Source organism: Ranitomeya imitator, chromosome 6 (assembly GCF_032444005.1).
Source record: "Ranitomeya imitator isolate aRanImi1 chromosome 6, aRanImi1.pri, whole genome shotgun sequence".
Taxonomy (NCBI): Eukaryota; Metazoa; Chordata; class Amphibia; order Anura; family Dendrobatidae; genus Ranitomeya; species Ranitomeya imitator.
The window spans coordinates 539,558,613-539,584,427 of NC_091287.1; the positions used below are offsets into that span (position 1 = coordinate 539,558,613).

General features: G+C 42.2%; 1 protein-coding gene across 2 annotated transcripts in view; it reads right to left on the minus strand.

Annotated features, from left to right (window-relative positions):
- The window catches only part of ST3GAL1 (ST3 beta-galactoside alpha-2,3-sialyltransferase 1), a 171,711-nt gene that overhangs the window by 22,380 nt on the left and 123,516 nt on the right, over positions 1-25,815 (minus strand). For both annotated transcript variants that reach the window (XM_069731944.1, XM_069731945.1), the window contains exons 3-5: positions 12,217-12,786; positions 6,127-6,320; positions 936-1,115 (exon numbers count right to left, since the gene is read on the minus strand). In XM_069731944.1, the coding sequence (XP_069588045.1) occupies positions 936-1,115; positions 6,127-6,320; positions 12,217-12,531 (689 nt within the window). In that variant the 5' untranslated portion in view covers positions 12,532-12,786. The remainder of the gene's footprint in view (positions 1-935; positions 1,116-6,126; positions 6,321-12,216; positions 12,787-25,815) is intronic.

A 25,815-nucleotide genomic window follows, 5' to 3' on the forward strand; every position in this document is an offset into this window, starting at 1 on the left:
AGAATTATAGTAGTTATATTCTTGTATATAGGAGCAGTATTATAGTAGTTATATTCTTGTACATAGGGGCAGAATTATAGTAGTTATATTCTTGTACATAGGGGGCAGTATTATAGTAGTTATATTCTTGTACATAGGGGCAGAATTATAGTAGTTATATTCTTGTACATAGGAGCAGTATTATAGTAGTTATATTCTTGTACATAGGGGCAGAATTATAGTAGTTATATTCTTGTATATAGGAGCAGTATTATAGTAGTTATATTCTTGTACATAGGGGCAGAATTATAGTAGTTATATTCTTGTACATAGGGGCAGAATTATAGTAGTTATATTCTTGTATATAGGAGCAGTATTATAGTAGTTATATTCTTGTACATAGGAGCAGTATTATTGTAGCTATATTCTTGTACATAGGAGCAGTATTATAGTAGTTATATTCTTGTACATAGGGGCAGTATTATAGTAGTTATATTCTTGTACATAGGAGCAGTATTATAGTAGTTATATTCTTGTACATAGGAGCAGTATTATAGTAGTTATATTCTTGTACATAGGGGCAGTATTATAGTAGTTATATTCTTGTACATAGGGGCAGTATTATAGTAGTTATATTCTTGTACATAGGAGCAGTATTATAGTAGTTATATTCTTGTACATAGGGGTAGTATTATAGTAGTTATATTCTTGTACATAGGGGCAGTATTATAGTAGTTATATTCTTGTACATAGGAGCAGTATTATAGTAGTTATATTCTTGTACATAGGGGGGCAGTATTATATTAGTTATATTTCTGTACATGGGGCAGTATTATAGTATGTTAAAAATTTCGGTTCTAATCTCCCCTTCTGTGTGTCACACTCCCAGACGATCTCACGGCCGTATGGCGGTAAGACAGCGTCGTGTGGATCCCTGATGACGCAATGTGACTTACAAGCTTATGTTCCCATTGGACAGAGCGCTGACGATCCACTGTAGATCGAGGGTCTTGAAAGGAATGAGGACCATGCTGATGTCATCCTGCAGGTCTCGCATGCTCTCCGGGTACACAAAGTGGTGAGTGGTCTTATTCCCAACATCCTTCTCAAATTTGGCAGTGGGAGCGCGATTCATCCTGAAGGAAAAACAGATTCTGGTCAGACTCAGAGACATTGTATTAAAAGAATGTGTCCGTCTGCACCTAGACTGGCCTGAAAATGCACATATTTAGAAAGGTTGTCAGAAGGAGCACAGCTGGAACATCTGAGTTGTCAGCGATAATAAAGCTGAAACACAGAAGTTGTCAGAAGTAGCAAAGCTGGAACAGACGAGTTGTCAGATATATCAAAGCTGGAACAGATGAGTTGTCAGAAATAGCTAAGCAGGAATAGACGAGTTGTCAGATATATCAAAGCTGGAACAGAATTTGTCAGAAGTAGCACAGCTGGAACAGGTGAATTGTTAGACGATGTAAAGCTGGAACATTTGAGTTTTCAGAAATATTTACATTATAACTCTGAATTATCAGAAATATTGAACCAGGAACAGATGAGTTGTCCGAAATATAAAAGCTGGAGCATAGACGTTGTCAGAAGTTAGATCTGATTTGTGAAGAGTCGTAAAGCTGGAACATGAGTTGTCAGAAATAGCAAAAGTAGAACATCTGACTCAAATGTTCCAGTTTGACAATGTCTGACAACTTATTTCCCATCGTTACTATTTCTGACAACTCGTATGATTTGATCGGCAACACTGAAAAATATGAGTTGTCAGAAGCAGGAAAGATTGAATAACCACAAGTTGTCGGATGCAGTGTTCCACATTTAGGTCATCGTTGGGTCTCTGCAGTCCTGTGAGTTATGCTAAAGAATTGCACGACAAATTCAGCTCTGCTACATGAGTCTATTCACATGAAATTAACAGTCAGAGCACAGCAATATGTTTCCATCAGAAAGATCAATCCTCAGACCGCCGTCCCTGCAGAACGTGACCTTCCTCGCACAGACGCTGCAGACAGTCACCAGTCAGGCTGTTTATTAGCTGTGAGGACGGCAGAGCTGAAGAACCAAAGCGTCGCAGATTCCACCCCGCCATATGCTTCATAAGCCAAAACACATCATCTAATGCAATCTACATCAAGGGCAATTATGGAAAGAGATTTTTATTAAAAGAACATTCGACTCTAAAGAAAACACCTTCATGATATCAGAAGCCGAGAAGAACGAAAACAGCCCTAAAGCCCAGAGAAATAACTGGATTAGGGAAAGGATGGCTCTCAATTGTAAATGACTTTGTTTGACATTTCATTTTCCATCTGCAGAATGACAATATAATGTAGATAATTCCTGAACAAGATTCTCACCCCAGTGATGGGGATCAGGAACACGAGTCACGGGGCTGCGAAAACCGATTACAATGACCAATTATCAATCAGTTATATACAGAACCAAACAAACAGAATATGTAAACTGCAATATACACAACACAAAGTGTAATATCGCCACCTTGTACAAGAATATAACTACTATAATACTGCCCCTATGTCAAGAATATAACTACTATAATACTGCCCCCATGTACAAAAATATAACTACTATAATACTGCTCCCTATGTACAAGAATATAACTACTATAATACTGCCCCCATGTACAAAAATATAACTACTATAATACTGCTCCCTATGTACAAGAATATAACTACTATAATACTGCTCGTATGTACAAAAATATAACTACTATAATACTGTTCCTATGTACAAGAATATAACTACTATAATACTGCCCCCATGTACAAAAATATAACTACTATAATACTGCTCCCTATGTACAAGAATATAACTACTATAATACTGCCCCCATGTACAAAAATATAACTACTATAATACTGTTCCTATGTACAAGAATATAACTACTATAATACTGCCCCCATGTACAAAAATATAACTACTATAATACTGCTCCTATGTACAAGAATATAACTACTATAATACTGTCCCCTATGTACAAGAATATAACTACTATAATACTGCTCCTATGTACAAGAATATAACTACTATAATACTGTCCCCTATGTACAAGAATATAACTACTATAATACTGCCCCTATGTACAAGAATATAACTACTATAATACTGCTCCTATGTACAAGAATATAACTACTATAATACTGCTCCTATGTACAAGAATATAACTACTATAATACTGCTCCTATGTACAAGAATATAATTACTATAATACTGCTCCTATGTACAAGAATATAACTACTATAATACTGTCCCCTATGTACAAGAATATAACTACTATAATACTGCCCCTATATACAAGAATATAACTACTATAATACTGCCCCTATGTACAAGAATATAACTACTATAATACTGCTCCTATATACAAGAATATCACTACTATAATACTGCCCCTATGTACAAGAATATAACTACTATAATACTGCTCCTATGTACAAGAATATAACTACTATAATACTGCCCCTATGTACAAGAATATAACTACTATAATACTGCCCCTATATACAAGAATATAACTACTATAATACTGCCCCTATGTACAAGAATATAACTACTATAATACTGCTCCTATATACAAGAATATAACTACTATAATACTGCCCCTATGTACAAGAATATAACTACTATAATACTGCTCCTATATACAAGAATATAACTACTATAATACTGCTCCTATGTACAAGAATATAACTACTATAATACTGCTCCTATGTACAAGAATATAACTACTATAATATTGCTCCTATGTACAAGAATATAACTACTATAATACTGCTCCTATGCACAAGAATATAACTACTATAATACTGCCCCTATGTACAAGAATATAACCACTATAATACTGCTCCCTATGTACAAGAATATAACTACTATAATACTGCCCCTATGTACAAGAATATAACCACTATAATACTGCCCCCTATGTACAAGAATATAACTACTATAATACTGCCCCTATGTACAACACAAAACAACTGTTCAGCACATTTAACTCTCTCCTCCGCCCACCACTGCCACGTCCAACTCCCCTCATCTCTTCCGATGACTTTGCCACCTACTTCAAAAACAAGATTGACCAAACAAGGCAAACCTTTACTGTTCCACCACCCCAACCTCTCCATATACCAGACCTCTGCCCTTCCTGAATAACCTCCCTCTCCAACATCACTGAAGGAGAGCTTACTCACCTTCTTTCCAAATCACACCTCACCACCTGTGCACTTGACCCCATCCCTTCCCACCTGCTCCCCAACCTCACTAACATGCTCATTCCAGGCCTAACCCATCTCTTCAACATATCGCTATCTTCTGGTACCTTCCCCTCTGCCTTCAAACATGCCACCATCACACCCATCCTCAAAAAAAACTAACCTTGACCCAACTGCTACGCCCAGCTATCGCCCCATATCACTGCTCCCATTTGCTTCAGAACTCCTTGAGCAGCATGTCCATGCTCAACTTTCCTCCCACCTCTCATCTAACTCCTTGACAAGCTCCAATCTGGCTTCCGCCCCACCACTCAACCGAAACTGCCCTGACCAAAATTACTACTGACTTATTCTCAGCCAAAACTAACAGACAGTTCTCCATCCTCCTCCTCCTCGACCTGTCCTCTGCCTTCGACACAGTCGACCACTGCCTACTGCTACAGATTCTTTCTTCCCTTGGCATCAAAGACCTTGCCTGTCCTGGATTGCCTCATACCTTCCCGACTACACAATTAGTGTTTCCCACTTCCACACTACCTCCTCATCCCGCCCTCTCTCTGTTGGAGTCCCTCAAGGCTCTGTGCTAGGGCCCCTACTTATTTCCATCTATACCCTTGGCCTAGGACAACTCATAAAGTCCTATGGCTTCCAGTACCACCTGTATGCGGACGACACATCTACCTCTCTGGCCCAGATGTGTCATTTCTGCTATCCGGAATCCCTAAGTGTCTGTCAGCCATATCCTCCTTCACCTCTCGCTTCCTAAAACTCAATGTAGACAAAACTGAACTCATCATCTTTCCTCCATCTCACGTATCCCCCCTACCTGATCTATCAATTATGGTAAACGGCATCACGCGCTCTCCTGCACCTGTAATCCGCTGCCTCTGAGTAACCGTCGGCTCTGTCCTGTCCTTCAAACCTCACGTCCAAACCCTTGCCACCTCCTGTCGCCTCCAACTCAAAAATATTGCCAGAATCCGTTCTTGCTCAGCCCACAATCTACTAAAACTCTTGTGCATGCCCTAATCATCTCGCGCCTCAATTACTGCAACACCCTCCTCTGTGGCCTCCCCGCTAACTCTCTTGCACCACTCCAGTCTGTCCTCAACTCTGCTGCCCGGCTAATCCACCTCTCTCCTCGCTACTCCCCTGCTTCTCCCCTCTGCGAATCCCTCGACTGGCTCCCAATTCCCCAATGAATCCAGTTCAAACTACTAGCACTGATCTACAAAGCCATCCACAACCTGTCCCCTCCATATATCTCTGAACTAATCTCCCACTATCTTCCCTCACGTTATCTTCGATCCTCCCAAGACCTCCTACTCTCCTCCACACTTATTCGTTCCTCACACAACCGCCTCCAAGATTTCTCCCGAATATCCCCCATCCTCTGGAATTCCACGCCTCAACAAGTCCGATTATCCACCACCCTCGCATCCTTCAGACGGAACCTGAAAACCCAGCTCTTCAGGAAAGCCTACAGCCTGCAATAACCATTCTGCCGCCTCACCACCACCCGAGCTGCCGCCTCACCACCACCAGAGCTGCCGCCTCCCCACCACCCGAGCTGCCGCACCCCCGACCTTCTGTCTCTTCCCCATTACCCTGTAAAATGTAGGTCCGCAAGGACAGGGTCCTCTCCCGTCTGTACCAGTCTGTTATTGTAAATTTGTTTACTGTAAACGATATCTATAACGCTGTACGTAACTAATTTCTCATGTACAGCACCATGGAATTAATGGTGCTATATAAATAAATAATAATAATGTACAAGAAAATAACTACTATAATACTGCCCCCTATTTTTGTATATAACATCACTAGAAACCCGTTTCCGCTTCTTAGATATGAGAATTTTCCATCAGGCCCTTTTCCTTGACTAGCTTGTAGCACCGGTCGCCAGTCTCACCTGAACACAAAGTTGTGGCTGTCAATTTCCTGCCCGTATTCGGAGCCTTTGAGGTTTCCGGAGTTGCCCACTACGGCACATGTTCGGCATCGGTCTGGGTTATGATTCTGCAGATTGTTGTGACCTGGGATAACTTTAAACATTTCTTCGATGGCTTTGTTGATTTCCATCGGTTTCTTCTCACCTTGTAACCTCTGTGTGCAGAAAGAAAAAATTGATTGATACTTGAAGGAAAACTTTTGCAGACGTCATCAAGAGACGTAACAGCAACATGTGATTAGTGGGGGGTCTAACTGCTGGGAACTACTGTAACATCCAGAATCAGGGGGTCACAGACTCTATAGCTTGACTTTCCATGTGACGGTGGCCATATTTCAGTTTTCAAATAGTCAAATTTCTGACGTAGAATGGACCCCTATTAATGACTCTCATTCATGACTCCATGCAGAAAGTACTTAGAAGTCTTCACTTTGGAGGACTCAGCATGAATGAGATCTTTGTAATACTTGCTTCCACCTGCGGAGGCACTGTAGGAAAACTAACCACTTCCTTACAATTTATTCCGAAGCTTAAAGACAATGTGTTGGGACCTTTTAAAGAGGCAAATGCCGCTTGTAGGTAATTTAAATAAAATAAATAACTTAGGAGTTTACACGGGGGCCCCTTTTTAATTAATTCAACGGTTCCTTTTATTTTAGGAATTTTGGCTAACACAGGTAAATTCCAATCCATAGCGATTAATGGTCCAGTGGGCATCTTTCTTTGCTTATCTAGCCTAGGATGGGATAGACCAGAGGGTCCATCACGAGTGTGAGTCATCGAGGGCCGATACACACAGCAAGTTGGTCTGATTAGTGTAAACAGGCTGCAGTACGAGCTGCGAATCAATCATCCATTGTACTATCTATACGTATATAAAGTTGAGTGTGTGTGTATGTATCAGCAATGCCCACTCCGCATAGCAGGCACAGGCCACATCTAGCTCCGTTGTGTCTAGAAATGGAGTTGCTTCTGTGAGGCATAACATGAATGGAAAGGGAGGACCCTCATGGATAGATGTGTGAGGGGCAAAATGAGAGAAGTGAGGAGCTGCTGCAGTATGAGGCTGTGTATAGAGAAGAGTGAGGCGCTGCAGGTGGAGGCTGTGTATAAAGCCACAATCACACGTTCAGTATTTGGTCAGTATTTTACCTCAGTATTTATAAGCCAAAACCACGAGTGGGAGAAAAATACAGAAGTGGTGACGTGTTTCTAAACTTTCCTCTGATTGTTTTACTCCAAGTTTTAGAGCTTACAAATACTGAGGTAAAAATACTGACCAAATAACATGTGGACGAGGTCTAATACAGGAGGAGATGACATGGAGGTATATACTATATACAGGAGGATATGACATACAGGTATACACTATATACAGGAGGACATGACATACAGGTATATACTATATACGAGGAGATGACATACAGGTATATACTATATACAGGGGAGATGACATACAGGTATATACTATATACAGGAGGAGATGACATACAGGTACATACTATATACAGGGGAGATGACACAGGTATATACTATATACAGGGGAGATGACACAGGTATATACTAAATACAGGGGAGATGACATACAGGTATATACTATATACAGGGGAAAGGACATACAGGTATATATAGGGGAGAGGACATACAGGTATATACTATATACAGCAGAGATGAGATACATGTATCTACTATATACAGGAGGAGATAACACAGCTATATACTATACTAGATGGTAGCACGATTCTAACGCATCGGGTATTCTAGAATATGTATGTAGTTTATTTATGAAGATTTTAGAATAATACATTGGATACACAGGATTCGGCCGGCCGTGACTAATTAGCGAAGTGTGGTTCAAATCCCGCACCAAATTGCGGCCGGACTGCGCCTGTCGCTGATTATTCGTGGCCGGCCACGTAGTATATAGCACAGTCACGTAGTATATTGTACAGCCATGTAGTATATAGCACAGCCCACGGAGTATATGGCACAGCCCACGGAGTACATAGCACAGCCCACGGAGTATATAGCACAGCCCACGGAGTGTATAGCACAGCCCATGTAGTATATTGCACAGCCCGCGTAGTATATTGCACAGCCCGCGTAGTATATTGCACAGCCCGCGTAGTATATTGCACAGCCCGCGCAGTACCACGCACGCAGTATATAACAGGCCACGTAGTGTATAACACATGCCACGTAGTGTATAACACAGGCCACGTAGTATATAGCACAGCCCACAGAGTATATAGCACAGCCCACAGAGTATATAGCACAGCCCACAGAGTATATAGCACAGCCCGCGTAGTATATTGCACAGCCCGCGTAGTATATTGCACAGCCCGCGTAGTATATTGCACAGCCCGCATACTATATTGCACAGCCCGCATACTATATTGCACAGCCCGCATACTATATTGCACAGCCCGCATACTATATTGCACAGCCCGCATACTATATTGCACAGCCCGCGTACTATATTGCACAGCTCACGAAGTACATTGCACAGCCCGCGTAGTATATTGCACAGCGTATATTGCACAGCCCACGCAGTATATAGCACAGCCCACGCAGTATATAGCACAGCCCCCGTAGTATATTGCCCAGCCCACGTAATATATTGCACAGCCCATGTAGTATATTGCACAGCCCGCATAATATATTGCACAGCCCACGCAGTATATAGCAATGTGGGCATCATATCCCTGTTAAAAAAAAGAATTAAAATAAAAAATAGTTATATACTCACCCTCTGTTGGCCCCTGGATCGAAGCGGTTACCGACGCTCCTCGAGCGCTCCGGTCTCAAGAGTGCATTGCGGTCTCGCGAGATGATGACATAGCGGTCTACGTCATCATCTTGCGAGACCGCGATGAATGCAATCACCAGGGCGTCGCGAGGAGCAGGAAAGGCCGATTCCTGATCCGGGGGGCCGAAGGACGGTGAGTATATAACAATTTTTTTTTATTATTATTTTTAACATTAGATCTTTTTACTATTGATGCTGCATAGGCAGCATCAATAGTAAAAAAGTTGGTCACACAGGGTTAATAGCAGCGTTAACGGAGTGCGTTACACCGCGGTCCGTTAGCGCTGCCATTAACCCTGTGTGAGCGCTGACTGGAGGGGAGTACGGAGCGGGCACTTACTGCGAAGAGAAAGGAGCGGCCATGTTGCCGCCGGACTGTGCCCGTCGCTGATTGGTCGTGGCTGTTTTGCCACGACCAATCAGCGACTTGGATTTCCATGACAAACAGAGGCCGCGACCAATGAATATCCGTGACAGAAAGAAAGACAGAAGGACAGACAGAAAGACGGAAGTGACCCTTAGACAATTATATAGTAGATACAGGGGAGATGACATACAGGTATATACTACATACAGGGGAGATGACATAGAGGTATATACTGAGGGGAAAATGAGAGGTGTGAGGTCAAAATGACAGGTGTTAAGGGGGAAAATGAGAGAAGTGAGGCACTATAACTAATCACAGATAGTTACTATGCCAGGGCAACGCCAGGCTCTTCAGTTAGTCTTTACATATTTGTCACCTCGTTTATATATACCTAAAAAACACAATTACTGAGTTTGAGTCTGCCACTTCATTTAGCCTAACAAGCAAAACTCTACCTCTGCCGGCTCCATATGTCAGCATCAGACAAAATGCTGCAAGAAATAAAGCTGCACCTGCACCTCGTATCCTCCCTCCATGGTGCCATCGATGGCCAATTACCGAAATAAAAAGACATATAGTGTGAGTCTGCAGGTGTTAAGGGCAAAGTCACAGCGTAGGCGGAAAACAAGCGTTATACTAGTTACATTCATACGCAGAGTGACTACATCTTCTCACATCCTAAATCATAGAGCAGGACGCTAAATAACAAACTGAAAAAACAACCTAATAAGGGAAGAGAGAGCGGACACAAAACGGAGGTGTAAAAGTACATAATGAAAAACAAGAAATGGGCTGTTAAAAAGGTTCATACTAAATGGGCAATATATACAGAGCACAAGTTAAAGAAACAAACATCTACAATCACAGAAATAACTTGAAATTAACAAGTTATTTGTGATTTAAATTTACCCTTATACAAAAATATAACTACTATAATACTGTCCCCTATGTACAAGAATATAACTACTATAATACTGCCCCCTATGAACAAGACTATAACTAATACTGCCCCTATGTACAAGAATATAACTACTATAATATTCCTATGTACAAGAATATAACTACTATAATACTGCTCCTATGTACAAGAATATAACTACTATAACACTGCCACCAATGTACAAGAATATAACTACTATAATACTGCCCCTATGTACAAAAAAATAACTACTATAATACTGCTCATATGTACAAGAACATAACTATAATACTGTCCCCTATGTACAAGAATATAACTATAATACTGCCCCTATGTACAATAATATAACTACCATAATACGCCTATGTACAAGAATATAACTACTATAATACTGCTCCTATGTACAAGAATATAACTACTATAATACTGCCCCTATGTACAAAAATATAACTACTATAATACTGCTCCTATGTACAAGAATATAACTACTATAATACTGCTCCTATGTACAAGAATATAACTAAGATAATACTGCCCCAATGTACAAGAATATAACTACTATAATACTGCTCCTATGTACAAGAATATAACTACTATAACACTGCTTCTATGTACAAGAATATAACTACTATAATACTGCTCCTATGTACAAGAATATAACTACTATAATACTGCCCCTATGTACAAGAATATAACTACTATAATACTGCCCCTATGTACAAGAATATAACTACTATAATAATACCCTTATATACATGAATATCTATTTATATAATTGCCTTGCAATGTTTTCATTTCCTGTTCTGTCCAGATGTCACCGTATGCAAGAATTCTAAGCGGAGGAAGTTCACGGACCGCCATATTGGGACACCCAAGTGATGGGTGTCTCAGTATGGAAACTGTTGCTGGTACCAACCTATTGCGCGGTACCAACAGCGGAACACCGTCGCACCACACACACTCTATACACTGTACGCACCACACTCACACGCGGTACCACCAGCGGAACACCGTCGCAAACACGCCGCCGCCGGGATCAGCCAAATGATTCACTGACTCCCACAAACTTTGTACAGGAGGAGCGCATGCGCAGTTTTAATGTGATCGCCGCTATCTGTCTGCACAAAGATGGCGGCGGTCTGATTTAATGCGCCTACACGAATTACGCGCAGGTGCTGTGAATCATTTGGCTGATCCCGGTGGCAGATGTGCGACGTGTTTACAGGCAGAGGAAGCCGGTCACATTAAAGGGGTTTTCCCACAAACGAAAGTTCATTTTAAAAATTGACTGTGTCTGACCGTGTACCGAACATACCACATCTCCTGGGCAGGGGAGGAAGCAAAAGACAATACTGACATTACAGCAGGGGATCACAGTGGATTCATTTTGTGAGGTAAAATATTTCACTGACTGTTTTTTAAAATATTTTACCTCACAAAATGTATCCTCTGCCATCTCCTGCTGTAATGTTAGTTTTGTCTTTTGCTTCCTCCCCTGCCCAGGAGCTGTGGTATGTTCTGTACACGGTCAGACACAAACAATTTTTAAAATGAACTTTTGTTCGTAGGAAAACCCCTTTATAAAGCAAATATCTACGCCAACATGGCTCCTCCTAATAAGTACGCCAATGACAATGAAAGGAAAGCAGCAAAGGCACGACGTCGAAGACAACAACGGGCAAATGAGACTCTTGAAGAGCAACAGCATCGCTGGGACAAAAACAAGCATAGGCGTCAAGCACATGAGTCCCCTGATGCAAAAGTCATTAGATTATCACAGGATACCATTACGCAACAACATCGCCGCATGCCTGCCCCCATCGTGACATTACCGCCCTCCCGGTGCGATGGCATCGGGCCTACATGTAGTAACTATTATAATACTGCCTGCATTGCTGAATAATGTCATTAATATTGCCCCCTAGCTTGCATCTTTATACTAGCGCGGTCACTCACCATCCACCACTTGTACGTACTCTCGGACACCATATTGTTCTGTTTCGTCATTACTGGAGGGAACGTGAAATTAAATCTTTCATCAAACCACATGGAATTGTCGGTCTCGGACACACAGCTCTCACAGCTGCACGGCCTCCGCACGGACGTCATGAATCGTAAAAATGGCCCCGAGAACCTGAAGTATGTTTCGGGGTTCCATAGGACGAGCCCTGAGTTCTGGGTGTAGTTAAGAAGGAACGACATGATGGTGACTGCAAAAACTGCCAAGGCGATGGTAAACAGCTTCAGATTTCTGTTCCTTAAGGCAACCATGGTTTACGTTGGCCAAGACTCAAAGGGGGTCCGGTAACAGGAAGCGTTCCCACAGTCCTTATGTATGTTACACGCGGTCACAGACTATGGTGCTCGATCATTGGCGACCCTTTAGGTAAGATGTCCTCAATGTCTTCAGCAGCTGGATCAGTTTTGCTTCTTGAAGATTGATTAAGTTGTGTACAACGCCTTGTCTCCAGGATTGTTCTAGGAGGTCCTGGTTATATCTCCTACAGGGTTCCAGGATGGGTTCTCCTGTAGAGATAGAAGATTGTTAATAAATGTACAGGATTAGAAGAAGAAAAATTAAAAAAACAGCGCCCTCTCCTTTTCATAGGATGTGTCTGGTATTGCAACTCAACAAGTCATGATAGTTTTGACGACACATTCGCATGTCCCATTTTTGCGTACAAGTGCAATCCGTGTTTTTCATGGATAAAACTTGCACCTGTAATAGTGAATGGAGCTGTTCACTTCTCCGTTATTTTTCACGAACGAACGTTCTGCGCAAAATTGCAGAGGCGTGTCTGATTTTGATCAAAGTAGGCAATGCAAGTCAATGGGTGCGTAAAAAAAAAAAAAATAGCACGAGAAAATCACTTACGTCTGAATGAGGCCGAAGACAGATACAGAACTGGCAGACCTTTACTTTTGGCAAAGATTTGTGGTGTGATCTGAGCCAAACTCTCCTTATCAAGTAATTTTGCTACATATAAATAAAAACCTGCAGCTGCATCCCCCTCCTGTGCCCCTTACCCTCCTTACAGGTTTACAATTGGAGGATTTTAAACCTGCAGCTGCATCCCCCTCCTTTGTCCCTACCATTCTTACAGGTTTAAATTGGATGATTTAAAACCTGAAGCTGCATCCCCCTCCTCTGCACCCTACCATTCTTACAGGCTTACAATTGGATGATTTAAAACCTGCAGCTGCATCCCCCTCCTCTGCCTCTTACCATCCTTACAGGTTTACAAATGGAAGACTTAAAACCTGCAGCTGCATCTCCCTCCTCTGCAGCCTTCCATTCTTACAGGTTTACAATTGGATGATTTAAAACCTGCAGCTGCATCTCCCTCCTCTGCACCCTTCCATTCTTACAGGTTTACAATTGGAGGATTTAAAACCTGCATCTGCATCCCCCTCCTCTGCCTCTTACTGTCCTTACAGGTTTACAAATGGAAGACTTAAAACCTGGAGCTGCTTCCTCCTCCTCTGCCCCCTACCATTCTTACAAGTTTACAATGGAAGGATTTAAAATCTGCAGCTGCATCCCCCTCCTCTGCCCCTTACCCTCCTTAAAGGTTTACAATTGGAGGATTTTGAGAGCATAATATTTCCAAACTTTTCCACAAAATATTGCGACAATGAACTCTGGTTTTTGGAAGGAGAGGAAGGGTTGATAGTGGCTGGAAATTATGGATGGGGCTGCCTAGTGGAGGACCCTCCGTACACATATCAATTACTGGGTGTTATTAGAAGGGGACAGGGCCGGCGTCAGCACCCGGCGTACCCGGGCAAGTGCCGGGGCCCTAGCGAGACAGGGGGTGCCCATTCAGAGCCAGCATTAGGGGCAGGCAGCTGCCTAGGGCCCCCCGCTCCTCCAGGGGCCCTCAGCTAGCGGCTCATCATGCAGCCGCTATGGGGCCTCTGTGAGGCAGGGGGGCCCGCCTGTCGCCAGCTCCCCCGTCTCCGCATTGAACTATAACGGCGTCTGCCGGTAAAGTTCAAAGCAAATGATGGAGGCGTCACCTGATGATCAGGCGTCACCTGATGCTCCCTCTCCCATCATTCCCCACTCTGCCTCTGACACTGCCGCTGTGATTGCGCAATGACATCATCGCGCACTCGCTGTGTCAGGCAGTGCAGCGGCAGCCGCCGAGACCGGAGCAGGGAGCAGCGTGGGCACGTTGAGAGGTGAGGAGTGTTTTTTTTTTTTGTAACTATAACAAAGAGTATTGGACTATGGGGCCATTCTTGGGGGGAGGGGGCTGTGCTGTATATTACATGTCTGTGCTGTATATTACATGTCTGTGCTATATACTACATGTCTGTGCTATATACTACATGTCTGTGCTATATACTACATGTCTGTGCTATATACTACATGTCTGTGCTATATACTACATGGCTGTGTTATATACTACTTGGCTGTGTTATATACTACTTGGCTGTGCTATATACTACTTGGCTGTGTTATATACTATATGGGCTGTTATATTCTACGTGGGCTGTGCTATATACTATATGGGCTGTTATATGCTGCGTGGGCTGTGCTATATACTACATGGCTGTTCTATATACTACGTGGGCCGTGTTATATACTACATGGGCTGTTCTATATACTACGTGGGCTGTGTTATATACTACGTGGGCTGTTTTATATCATATGTGGCCGTTCTATATACTATATGGGCTGTTATATGCTACGTGGGCTGTGCTATATATTACGTGGCTGTGTTATACGCTACGTGGGCTGTTATATACTACATGGCTGTGTTATATGCTACATGGCTGTGTTATATACTACATGACTGTGATATATGCGATCATGAATCGTGATATGTGTTAAAGGGGGGGCCCACTGAAACTCTTTCGCCCGGGGCCCTCAAAAACCTGGAGCCAGCCCTGGAAGGGGATGTTATTAAATGCAAAACCCCTTTAATGCTGCTGAGTCACGCGCCACAAGGACGTGATGATCTGCACCAAACACAAACATTTTCCTACACTTGTAGACGTTTTCCTATGAAACCAATGACCAGAAACAATATGGGATGGAAGAACTCGTCAGGACCCGGTCATCATTTTTCCATTACTATGTGGAAGGAAATCATTAGTGAGGTCTGGAGGATAAAACACAACTCATTCTCAGAATTCACAGGCACCTAGAAAACACTCGATGCAGCGGCCGCCCTAAATAAAGCTTAGGACCAACCCCACTATACCCTACTGTATTTATCCTGAGTTATTACAGTATGTTCTAGTCTCCTCCAAAACTACTAATTGTTCATCACATTCCCTGGTGATGTCTTATTTAGAACCATCATTTCCTTAAAATGCAGAATAGTACAAAACATTACACTTTGAAGATTCATTTAAGCTTTAAGGGGGTTATCAGCTGCAGAAGATTTCTAGTAGAGTCCCTTGAGTCGAAGCAGATCACAAAGTGACAGCGATCAGCTGTCATTTTTGGGAAACCAAATATTTGTACAGCACTCCCGCAGGCGAAATTAGGCATTACACAGTATCAATGGGTTGTGTGTGTACCGCAGAACAGGGCGGGTCCTCCAGCGCGAGAGACTCTATATACCACTCTCCACTGGGGTCAGGAGATGAGGATCCTGCACATGAGTTCCCTTCTATTAATCTGGGGTACTGTATATTCAAATGGGTTTTCTAAACTGTATGTCCTATGTTGAGTGTTGGTGTATGGAGTAGCTTAGTAGCAGAGCGCCCTCTGTACATGGCAGATACCCAGCTGTTTAATACAGCAGCGACCGATGGCTGCCATGTTGGTCCTCTTGTGAAGTCAGACAACAATAATAAATAAAAATATCTAAAACCTAATATCACCCCCCTCCCCTTTAAAACTAAATAAATGAAAAAATAAATATAAAAAAAAAAAAATTTCTGGTATCGCCAAACTTGTAAAAGTCCGATCTATCAAAATAAAATAAAATTCAACCTGCGCGCTAAAGAAAATTAAAAAAAAAAAAAATTGAAAAGCAATTGCTACCTCTCCAAAATGGGAAAATAAAAACCATAGTTCACCAGGCATAAAACAAAGGCTCATACTGGTCCATCAGACAAACAAAAATTGAGAATTTGTGAATTTTTTTTTTTTTCGGCGTCACTTCACTGGATCAGTTCAAAACTACAACTTAGCCTGCAGGAAACATTGCTAAAACTTTGTAATCTGGAAAATTGCTAGAACCTTTCAGGTATCCCCAAAAAGTCATGAAAACCACAAATCGCTATGATAAAACTGGCTCTCGTGAGGTCCAGCCCAGGAAAGGAAGACCTGAAATGACCTCTGCTGTGAAGGATAAGTTCATCAGAGTTGCCAATATAACAAGGTATATATAAATTATAAGGGGAATAAATAAATAAATAATGGGAATACCAACAAATTAGGTAAACAGAGGTGTATGCAGTGTTTAAAATATATAGTGAGCAGAGAAAAAAAATTATATTAAAGTAGCATGGTGTTACCTGAGAGTTGCTGTGAAACCCTCTGGCTTGTCACTGTCATCACCCTACCTCCTCAGTTTTGCTTGACTTTTATATTTTACTTTAATAAAGCTTTACTTTTTTACAAATTTATCCATTGGTTCTTTGGTGCTTATTTGTTCTCTATATGTTTTTCATGGTTTTTGCATGGAACCTGTTTAACCTATCCTTCTACCCCACATAGTGGTGACTAGACATGTTCTTATATCTATTGTGGGTTATTGCCTCTGTTGGATTTAAGTTATTAACATCACCTGTCTCTTCAGAAGGAGGTCTTTATGGTCGAATTGCAGCAAAAAAGCCCCTACTGAGGACCACAAACGGGAAGAGACTTTTGGGCCAAGACACACAAGAAATAAACATTAGATCGTGCGGTATCTGTACTGAGGTCTGTTGAGTCAAAATTTCAGATTTTTGCCACCAAGCACCATGTCTTTGAGGGAAAAAGAAAAGGTGATTGGATACTTTCTACTTATGTGGTGCCCACCATGAAGCCTGGAGGGAGAGGTGTTATGGTGTGGGGGCACTTTGTTGGTGACTCAGTTAATACTTTATAACAAATTCATGGTACACTTAAAACAGCGTTCTGAAGTGACCGCCATCCCATCTGGTCTGCACAGTGGGACCATTATTTGTGTTTGAGCAGGACAATCACCAAAAATACATCTCCATTCTACGTAAGGGCTACGTGACCAAGAAGGTGAAGGCCAGGTGACATGGCCTCCATAATCACTCAACCTCAACCCAATAGATTTGGATTCAGAACAAAGGCAAAGCAGCGAAACAAGGGCTCAGCACCTCTGGTAACTCCTCCAAGACAGTTGGAAGCCATTCCTGGTGACGACCTGATGAAGCTGCCGAAGAGAAGGCCAGGAGGGTGTAAAGCTATCATCTCAATAAGTGGGGGAGGGCACCAGGAGAAATCTAAGGTTTAAAACATATTCTGGTTTGGTTCACTAATTTTTCTTTATTCCTTGTTTCCATACATGTTACTTTGTGGTTTTGCTGCCTTCAGTCTGAATCTAGAATGTGCACATAGCAATAAGAACCAGGAGAACAACTGACAAACTTTTGCCTGACACTAAACTACTGTCAAACTCTTGCCTGACACTGTATGTCAATGGAAAAAAAAAAAGCAGTAAAGTTATGGTCCTTGGACGGGGAGAAAAAAAATTGAAATGGTCTGGTCAAGAATGAAATAAGGACCGAATTAAAGAGTCACATGATGCCTCCAATAAAAAAAAAAAAAACAGAACATTGGAACAAAACTTCTCAAGTTTAGCCTACAATGGCACATGTCATACCATACAAAGTTCAAGGCTTGCACCATGTGCCCACTGCAGGAAATCGGCACGAATCTGGCCATGTGTATGACCCCCACATTATCAAATAAACTGGAAATGAGCCAATTGTGCAGACCTGCATCTGCATTCTAGTGAAATAAGAAAAAAAAATTGCAAAAAAAGAGAAGAATTATGAAAGCAGCTCTTGAGGTGTCTAGAATACAGGATTCCAGTAAATTCTTGTATAGATGAGTGACATTATCTAATTGGTTTTCAGCAGAGTCCGGGTGGGGTAGGGTTTTCGGTGGCTATGCTCTACGGACAGGGGGTGGTGGTATATGTTGGTGCTACATCGGTAATAGTAAATAAATACATAAAATCTAAAATCCATTGAAAATTCTTGATTTTCCTTCCTCCTGTGAAACCATTAAACACGATAATTCACCCCCGAGTGACCTTCATTTTTTTTTGGCAGCGGCGGCATTTTTCTGATCCAGTTGGAGCTGAGCGGCTGCCTTGCTCTGCGCATATTAATCATCGCCGCTGCCTAATTACTGTTTGTGTGTTTTGCTTTGGCGTCAGGCGTGGGATGGATTGTTTTCTACACTGTGGGGACAACAAGATCCTGCGATGTGTTCATGGCCGGGACTGTTGTCACATCTAGGACATGACTTGTGGACCCCGCGACGAGCGTCAGCAAGACCACAACTGCTACGCCAGCGGTAACGGCCGCCATGTCCTTTGCCTTACTGAAGCGCAACAATTTTTAAATTTAGAGAAGTCTTTTAAGTCTTTGTAATGGACTTTGATTTTCTTACAATTTTCTAAATTGCTGCTTGCGGTCAGTGAATGGCGGCGCTCAGAAGCTAATAACTCAGCACAGACCTGGTCCTGCTTCAAGCCGAGTCGTGGACAGAATTGTATCCAGTGTAATTAATCCCCTGCAAGCTGAAACTATCAGCGCAATACTTTTAACTGAGTTTGAGTTTGTTACAAAGTATCAAATTTAAAAAAAAAAAACGAATCAGCAGCTGCGATTGATTCCAGACTATTTAGCTCACAGAGGACTAGAAACAACTGTAACAAACTCTCAGCTGTGACACATTAAGTCTCTGCTGGTTCCATTCCTTTACAGTTTGCAGAGATCTTGGAAAATGTGAGGAATAAAAAGTGCAGAGGACCTAGAGGTTTTTACTATACAATCAACACTGGACTAAAAAAAAGCAAGTGGTTAACAACTGGCTGTAACTTGTCCTGTTTATTCAGAGGATTCCGGTTGAAAAGATCTCGTCATCCCCCCATAAGTTGTTTTACGCGGCTACAAGGCGGCGGCGTTATCCCCATGAAGTCATGTCTGGCTCCGATTAAAGAGGCGCTGGAACCTGCTGATGTCACAAGGGCAGCATTGGACGACACAGGGGAAAGGTCCACAGCCGAAATAACGGCTCGTGAATAGAATGCCAGACCTGCAGTAACATAGTAACATAGTAACATAGTTAGTAAGGCCGAAAAAAGACATTTGTCCATCCAGTTCAGCCTATATTCCATCATAATAAATCCCCAGATCTACGTCCTTCTACAGAACCTAATTGTATGATACAATATTGTTCTGCTCCAGGAAGACATCCAGGCCTCTCTTGAACCCCTCGACTGAGTTCGCCATCACCACCTCCTCAGGCAAGCAATTCCAGATTCTCACTGCCCTAACAGTAAAGAATCCTCTTCTATGTTGGTGGAAAAACCTTCTCTCCTCCAGACGCAAAGAATGCCCCCTTGTGCCCGTCACCTTCCTTGGTATAAACAGATCCTCAGCGAGATATTTGTATTGTCCCCTTATATACTTATACATGGTTATTAGATCGCCCCTCAGTCGTCTTTTTTCTAGACTAAATAATCCTAATTTCGCTAATCTATCTGGGTATTGTAGTTCTCCCATCCCCTTTATTAATTTTGTTGCCCTCCTTTGTACTCTCTCTAGTTCCATTATATCCTTCCTGAGCACCGGTGCCCAAAACTGGACACAGTACTCCATGTGCGGTCTAACTAGGGATTTGTACAGAGGCAGTATAATGCTCTCATCATGTGTATCCAGACCTCTTTTAATGCACCCCATGATCCTGTTTGCCTTGGCAGCTGCTGCCTGGCACTGGCTGCTCCAGGTAAGTTTATCATTAACTAGGATCCCCAAGTCCTTCTCCCTGTCAGATTTACCCAGTGGTTTCCCGTTCAGTGTGTAATGGTGATATTGATTCCTTCTTCCCATGTGTATAACCTTACATTTATCATTGTTAAACCTCATCTGCCACCTTTCAGCCCAAGTTTCCAACTTATTCAGATCCATCTGTAGCAGAATACTATCTTCTCTTGTATTAACTGCTTTACATAGTTTTGTATCATCTGCAAATATCGATATTTTACTGTGTAAACCTTCTACCAGATCATTAATGAATATGTTGAAGAGAACAGGTCCCAATACTGACCCCTGCGGTACCCCACTGGTCACAGCGACCCAGTTAGAGACTATACCATTTATAACCACCCTCTGCTTTCTATCACTAAGCCAGTTACTAACCCATTTACACACATTTTCCCCCAGACCAAGCATTCTCATTTTGTGTACCAACCTCTTGTGCGGCACGGTATCAAACGCTTTGGAAAAATCGAGATATACCACGTCCAATGACTCACCGTGGTCCAGTCTATAGCTTACCTCTTCATAAAAACTGATTAGATTGGTTTGACAGGAGCGATTTCTCATAAACCCATGCTGATATGGAGTTAAACAGTTATTCTCATTGAGATAATCCAGAATAACATCCCTCAGAAACCCTTCAAATATTTTACCAACAATAGAGGTTAGACTTACTGGCCTATAATTTCCAGGTTCACTTTTAGAGCCCTTTTTGAATATTGGCACCACATTTGCTATGCGCCAGTCCTGCGGAACAGACCCTGTCGCTATAGAGTCACTAAAAATAAGAAATAATGGTTTATCTATTACATTACTTAGTTCTCTTAGTACTCGTGGGTGTATGCCATCCGGACCCGGAGATTTATCTATTTTAATCTTATTTAGCCGGTTTCGCACCTCTTCTTGGGTTAGATTGGTGACCCTTAATATAGGGTTTTCATTGTTTCTTGGGATGTCAGTAAAGACTGACACATGCACAGAATGCTCAGAGAGAATAATGCAGATTTATCTCACTCGGGGTCTAAATAAAGTTGTAGTGCGCTGCTACGATCACAATGATTGGGTCAGTAGTGTGGTCAGTGCATCTGTTTAGTAATCCGGTCAGCACGAGTAGATGATCTGGCAAATTATATTAACTTGGAGGAGGCAATTTTTTTTTGTGCCGACTTCTATGAAGCAAATTTTTATAAAAACAAATGCCATAGTCATGACCAGAGATGAGGCTCAAGAAAGTCGGTAATTCATGGGGTAACAGAAGGGGACAGCAAATGTTTTTTTTTTTAATCCATAACTTTTTCATTTTGTATTAATGTAACCCATGATGGAAATGCCTGTAAATGGTTAGATGCTAGGACGCCATTGACTACGGCATCTAAGGGGGTTAAACGGCCAGAATCGGAGGGGTCAGATGTGCACCTATAACGGAGGGCGTGCTCAGCTCCCAAAACCCGCTCCGTCCCAGTGCTGCACTGATGCGTTCATCTAATTCCTCTTTGCCAAGTATATCTAAATGGCGCCCGTCCGTGGTATGGACAGCTTTCTGCCGCATTGTCAAAAACGATTATCGCCCCCATTAAGAGTTTTCTGCATAGCACATTTGTCAAACTCTGCCCCGCAGGCCAAATCTGGGGTCAGCTGACGCTCCGTCTCCCATCATTCCCCCTTTACGTTTGATGCCTCAGCACCGCGGGCACAATGATGCCTTTACTAAAGCGCCTGCTGTGCCGAGGTGTGCAGGGGAACAGAAGACACCAGGAAGTGATAGGAACAGTGGGAGAACGGGCAGAGGGGAGAATTTTTATTTTTTTTTAATGTGGAGCCTATTATACTGTATGACAAACTTTTTGTGGCCATGATACTGCATGGATCAGTATGTGGGGCCATTATCCTATGTGTAGCACTATGTGGGGCCCATTATACTGTATGAAGCATTATGTGGGGCTCATTATACTATGTGGGGCTCATTATACTTTATGGAGCACTATGTGGGGCCCATAATATTGTATGGAGGACTATGTGAGGCCCCTCATACTGTATGGAGGACTATGCGGGGCCCATAATACTGTAAGGAGGACTATGTGGGGCCCCTTATACTGTACGGAGTACTACGTGGGGCCCCTTATACTGCATGGATCAGCATGTGGGGCCATTATACTGTATGGAACACTACGTAGGGGCCCATTATACTGCATATATCAGTATGTGGGGCCATTATACTGTATGGAGCATTACTTGGGGCCCATTATACTGCATGTATCAGTATGTGGGGCCATTATACTGTGTGGAGCATTACTTGGGGCCCATTATACTGCATGGATCAGTATGTGGGGCCATTGTAATGTATGAAGCATTATGTGGGGCTCATTATACTTTATGGAGCACTATGTGGGGCCCATAATATTGTATTGAGGACTATGTGGGGCCCATAATACTGTAAGGAGGACTATGTGGGGCCATATACTGTATAGAGCACTACGTGGGGCCCCTTATACTGTATGGAGCACTATGTGGGGCCCCTTATACTGTATGGATCAGCATGTGGGGCCATTATACTGTATGGAACACTACGTGGGGCCCATTATACTGCATGTATCAGTATGTAGGGCCATTATAATGTATGGCGCACTATGTGGGGCTCATTATACTGTATGGACCACTATGTGGGGCCATTACATTGTATGGAGCATTATGTGGGGTCGATTATACTATATGGAGCACAATGTGGGGGACCATTACACTGTAGGGATTATACTGTATGCTATGTGGGGCTTATTATACTGTAGCGAGGACTATCTGGGGTCCATTATAATGTGTGGAGGGCTATGTGGGGATTGGGGAAATATACTGTTATGGGGTCACCATACTTTTCTGGGGAGGGGCACAGTAGTCATCATACCGTGTGTATAGAATTCCCTGTGGGGGTATCATACTGTGTTTGGGGGCACAATTGTTTGCATCATACTTGATTATTTGTGCTATGTAAAGTTTTTATCCTATGTTATTAAATATTTAAATTGAGTCATTGGGACATTTGCTTTTTACTGCTACAACATAACATATTATATTATTCCAATATTTTATTTTAAGATCTGTTCATTAAAATGTACTTTGTTGGGGGGGGGGGGGACAACCCTTGTAAGTTTGTTTCCACATGAAAACGTTCATCGTTATATTAGATAAGAAAACATTTCCTCGATTGTAGACATTTAATAAATATCAAGGTTTCTACGACTTTGCCCGAGCTTTTCATTTTGGCTCCTTGTGTATTTGAGGTTGACATCCCTGGTGTACTTGCTGTGCACAGGTTTCATCTTCAAGGATTTTTTATTTATTTTTTTTAAACTCCTTCAGGTTTCCAAAGACTTAACGACGTTCACTGACCGTTCTTCAGACGGCTTCAAGTAAATATCGGAAATAACGCTCAGGAAAGAGCCGGAAAGACACAAAACAATAACAAGACAAAATATATCAATAGTGTCTTCTTCCCGAGGTTTTCAAGAGTTTTTTTGAGCACGTCCTCACCAAAAAATGTTTGCAGCAAGTGCTCACATTGAGTTTTTGGAGCAGAAACTCTGAGCTTTTGAGCAATACTTGGGAAAGTTTCCACTCACTGGCTTGGTGCACAAGGAGTCTCTTCGACGAGATTCTAAAGTGTTGAGATCAGGAATGTTTTCGTCAAGTTTCTGCTCCAAAAACTCCTTGAAAAACCCCGCGTGCTAATTTCCACTCCAAAAACGCAGCTTTTTTTTTATTTTTGGGAGCAGATCCTCCAAGTTGTTAAAGAGTTTAGGGCTTGTAAAAAAAAAAAGGAAGACTTGTTGACTTTCTGCTCCAGAACAAATACAGTGTGTATATATATATATATATATAGGTCGGAGAAGACGTCAGAAAAGAAGCTTCAGGGGAAACAATGCTGGCATTTTCCTGGAATGTCTTCTGCTTAAAGTAGAGGATGGGTGCAGACAACTTTAAAAACTTTTCCAATTCATTTCTATGGGAAATCCACTTTGCAGTTCGTATGTGGATTTTTTTGTTTTTCTGGTGGGAAGTGCATGTCCAAACTATGTACTGCTCAATCAAAAGGCTGCAAAAAACGCTGCAAGGAAAAAAAAAAAAAGTTCCAAAACTTTTTCAAAAACTTTACAACCCAGCAAAGCAAAAAAAAAAAAAAGAAAACCTCCAAAAACAGAAGCATTTCCTAATGCAGTTTCCACTTGCAAAACTCATGGATTTTAAACTTAAAACAAAAACCTGAGTGTGAACAAAGCCGAGGGGAGCAATACTACTTTCTAAAAAGGGCATTATTTGGTTTAGGCTGGCGTTAAAAGGGAAACTTTATAGGGTGCAATACTCGCCTGGTCCCTATATATTGGCAGCGCAATATATAGATCTACTCGGCTGAAGCTTCTAAGGGGTTAAAAGTCATAAGAACGTCAGACGCACGTACACAGCCTGCGGCACAGGCTTACATGAGCAATCCCCTGCAGGCTGATATATCAGGACATAACACCCCCATCATTTACGTGTCAGCAGCAAATACCTGGAGCTTTAGAAATCAGAATCTTCCCAGAAAAGGAAAAATATTTCTTATCAGTTCAAAAACATTTCCTGAATTCCTGCTCCCATGTGTCCCATGGAGCAGCCGGGGAGAGGCGAGGATAGTGCTAGGCGTTCCCCCAAACATCAGACCAAGAGCCCCTGTGGTTCTTTTCCCCCTCGAAGGTTATAGTCATCTTCACTTTTTTTTTTTTTTCACATTCGGCTTCTACATTTTGCAATCGTTTTTGTTATATAAATAAAGACACAATGCGATTGGTCAGGTGTTGCTGTTAATCTGAGGTTGGATTCTGCTAAGGACCCGATATAACCAGATATATAAAACCATAAAATTCAGAGGGTGTACTAAGTATATTCATAACTGTATGTTTGTTGTTACCTTAATATTAACTGCAGAAGGTTTCAGTCTGCAGTCACCATTCCTGCATTCACTTTATTGATGCAGTCTGCAACCTGATTCAAGTTTCAGATGTTTCTTTTTTAGGAGTGTCTCTCCCAGTAATATGGGCTGGATGTGAGCTCTGTGTGTCTCTCCCAGTAACATAGGCTGGATGCGAGCTCTGTGTGTCTCTCCCAGTAATATAGGCTGGATGCGAGCTCTGTGTGTCTCTCCCAGTAATATAGGCTGGATGTGAGCTCTGTGTGCCTCTCCCAGTAATATAGGCTGGATGCGAGCTCTGTGTGTCTCTCCCAGTAATATAGGCTGGATGTGAGCTCTGTGTGTCTCTCCCAGTAATATAGACTGGATGTGAGCTCTGTGTGTCTCTTCCAGTAATATAGGCTGGATGTGAGCTCTGTGTGTCTCTCCCAGTAATATAGGCTGGATGTGAGGTCAGTGTCTCTCCCAGTAATATAGGCTGGATGTGAGGTCTGTGTGTCTCTCCCAGTAATATAGTCTGGATGTGAGGTCTGTGTGTCTCTCCCAGTAATACAGGCTGGATGTGAGCCATGTGTCTCTCCCAGTAATATAGGCTGGATGCGAGCTCTGTGTGTCTCTCCCAGTAATATAGTCTGGATGTGAGGTCT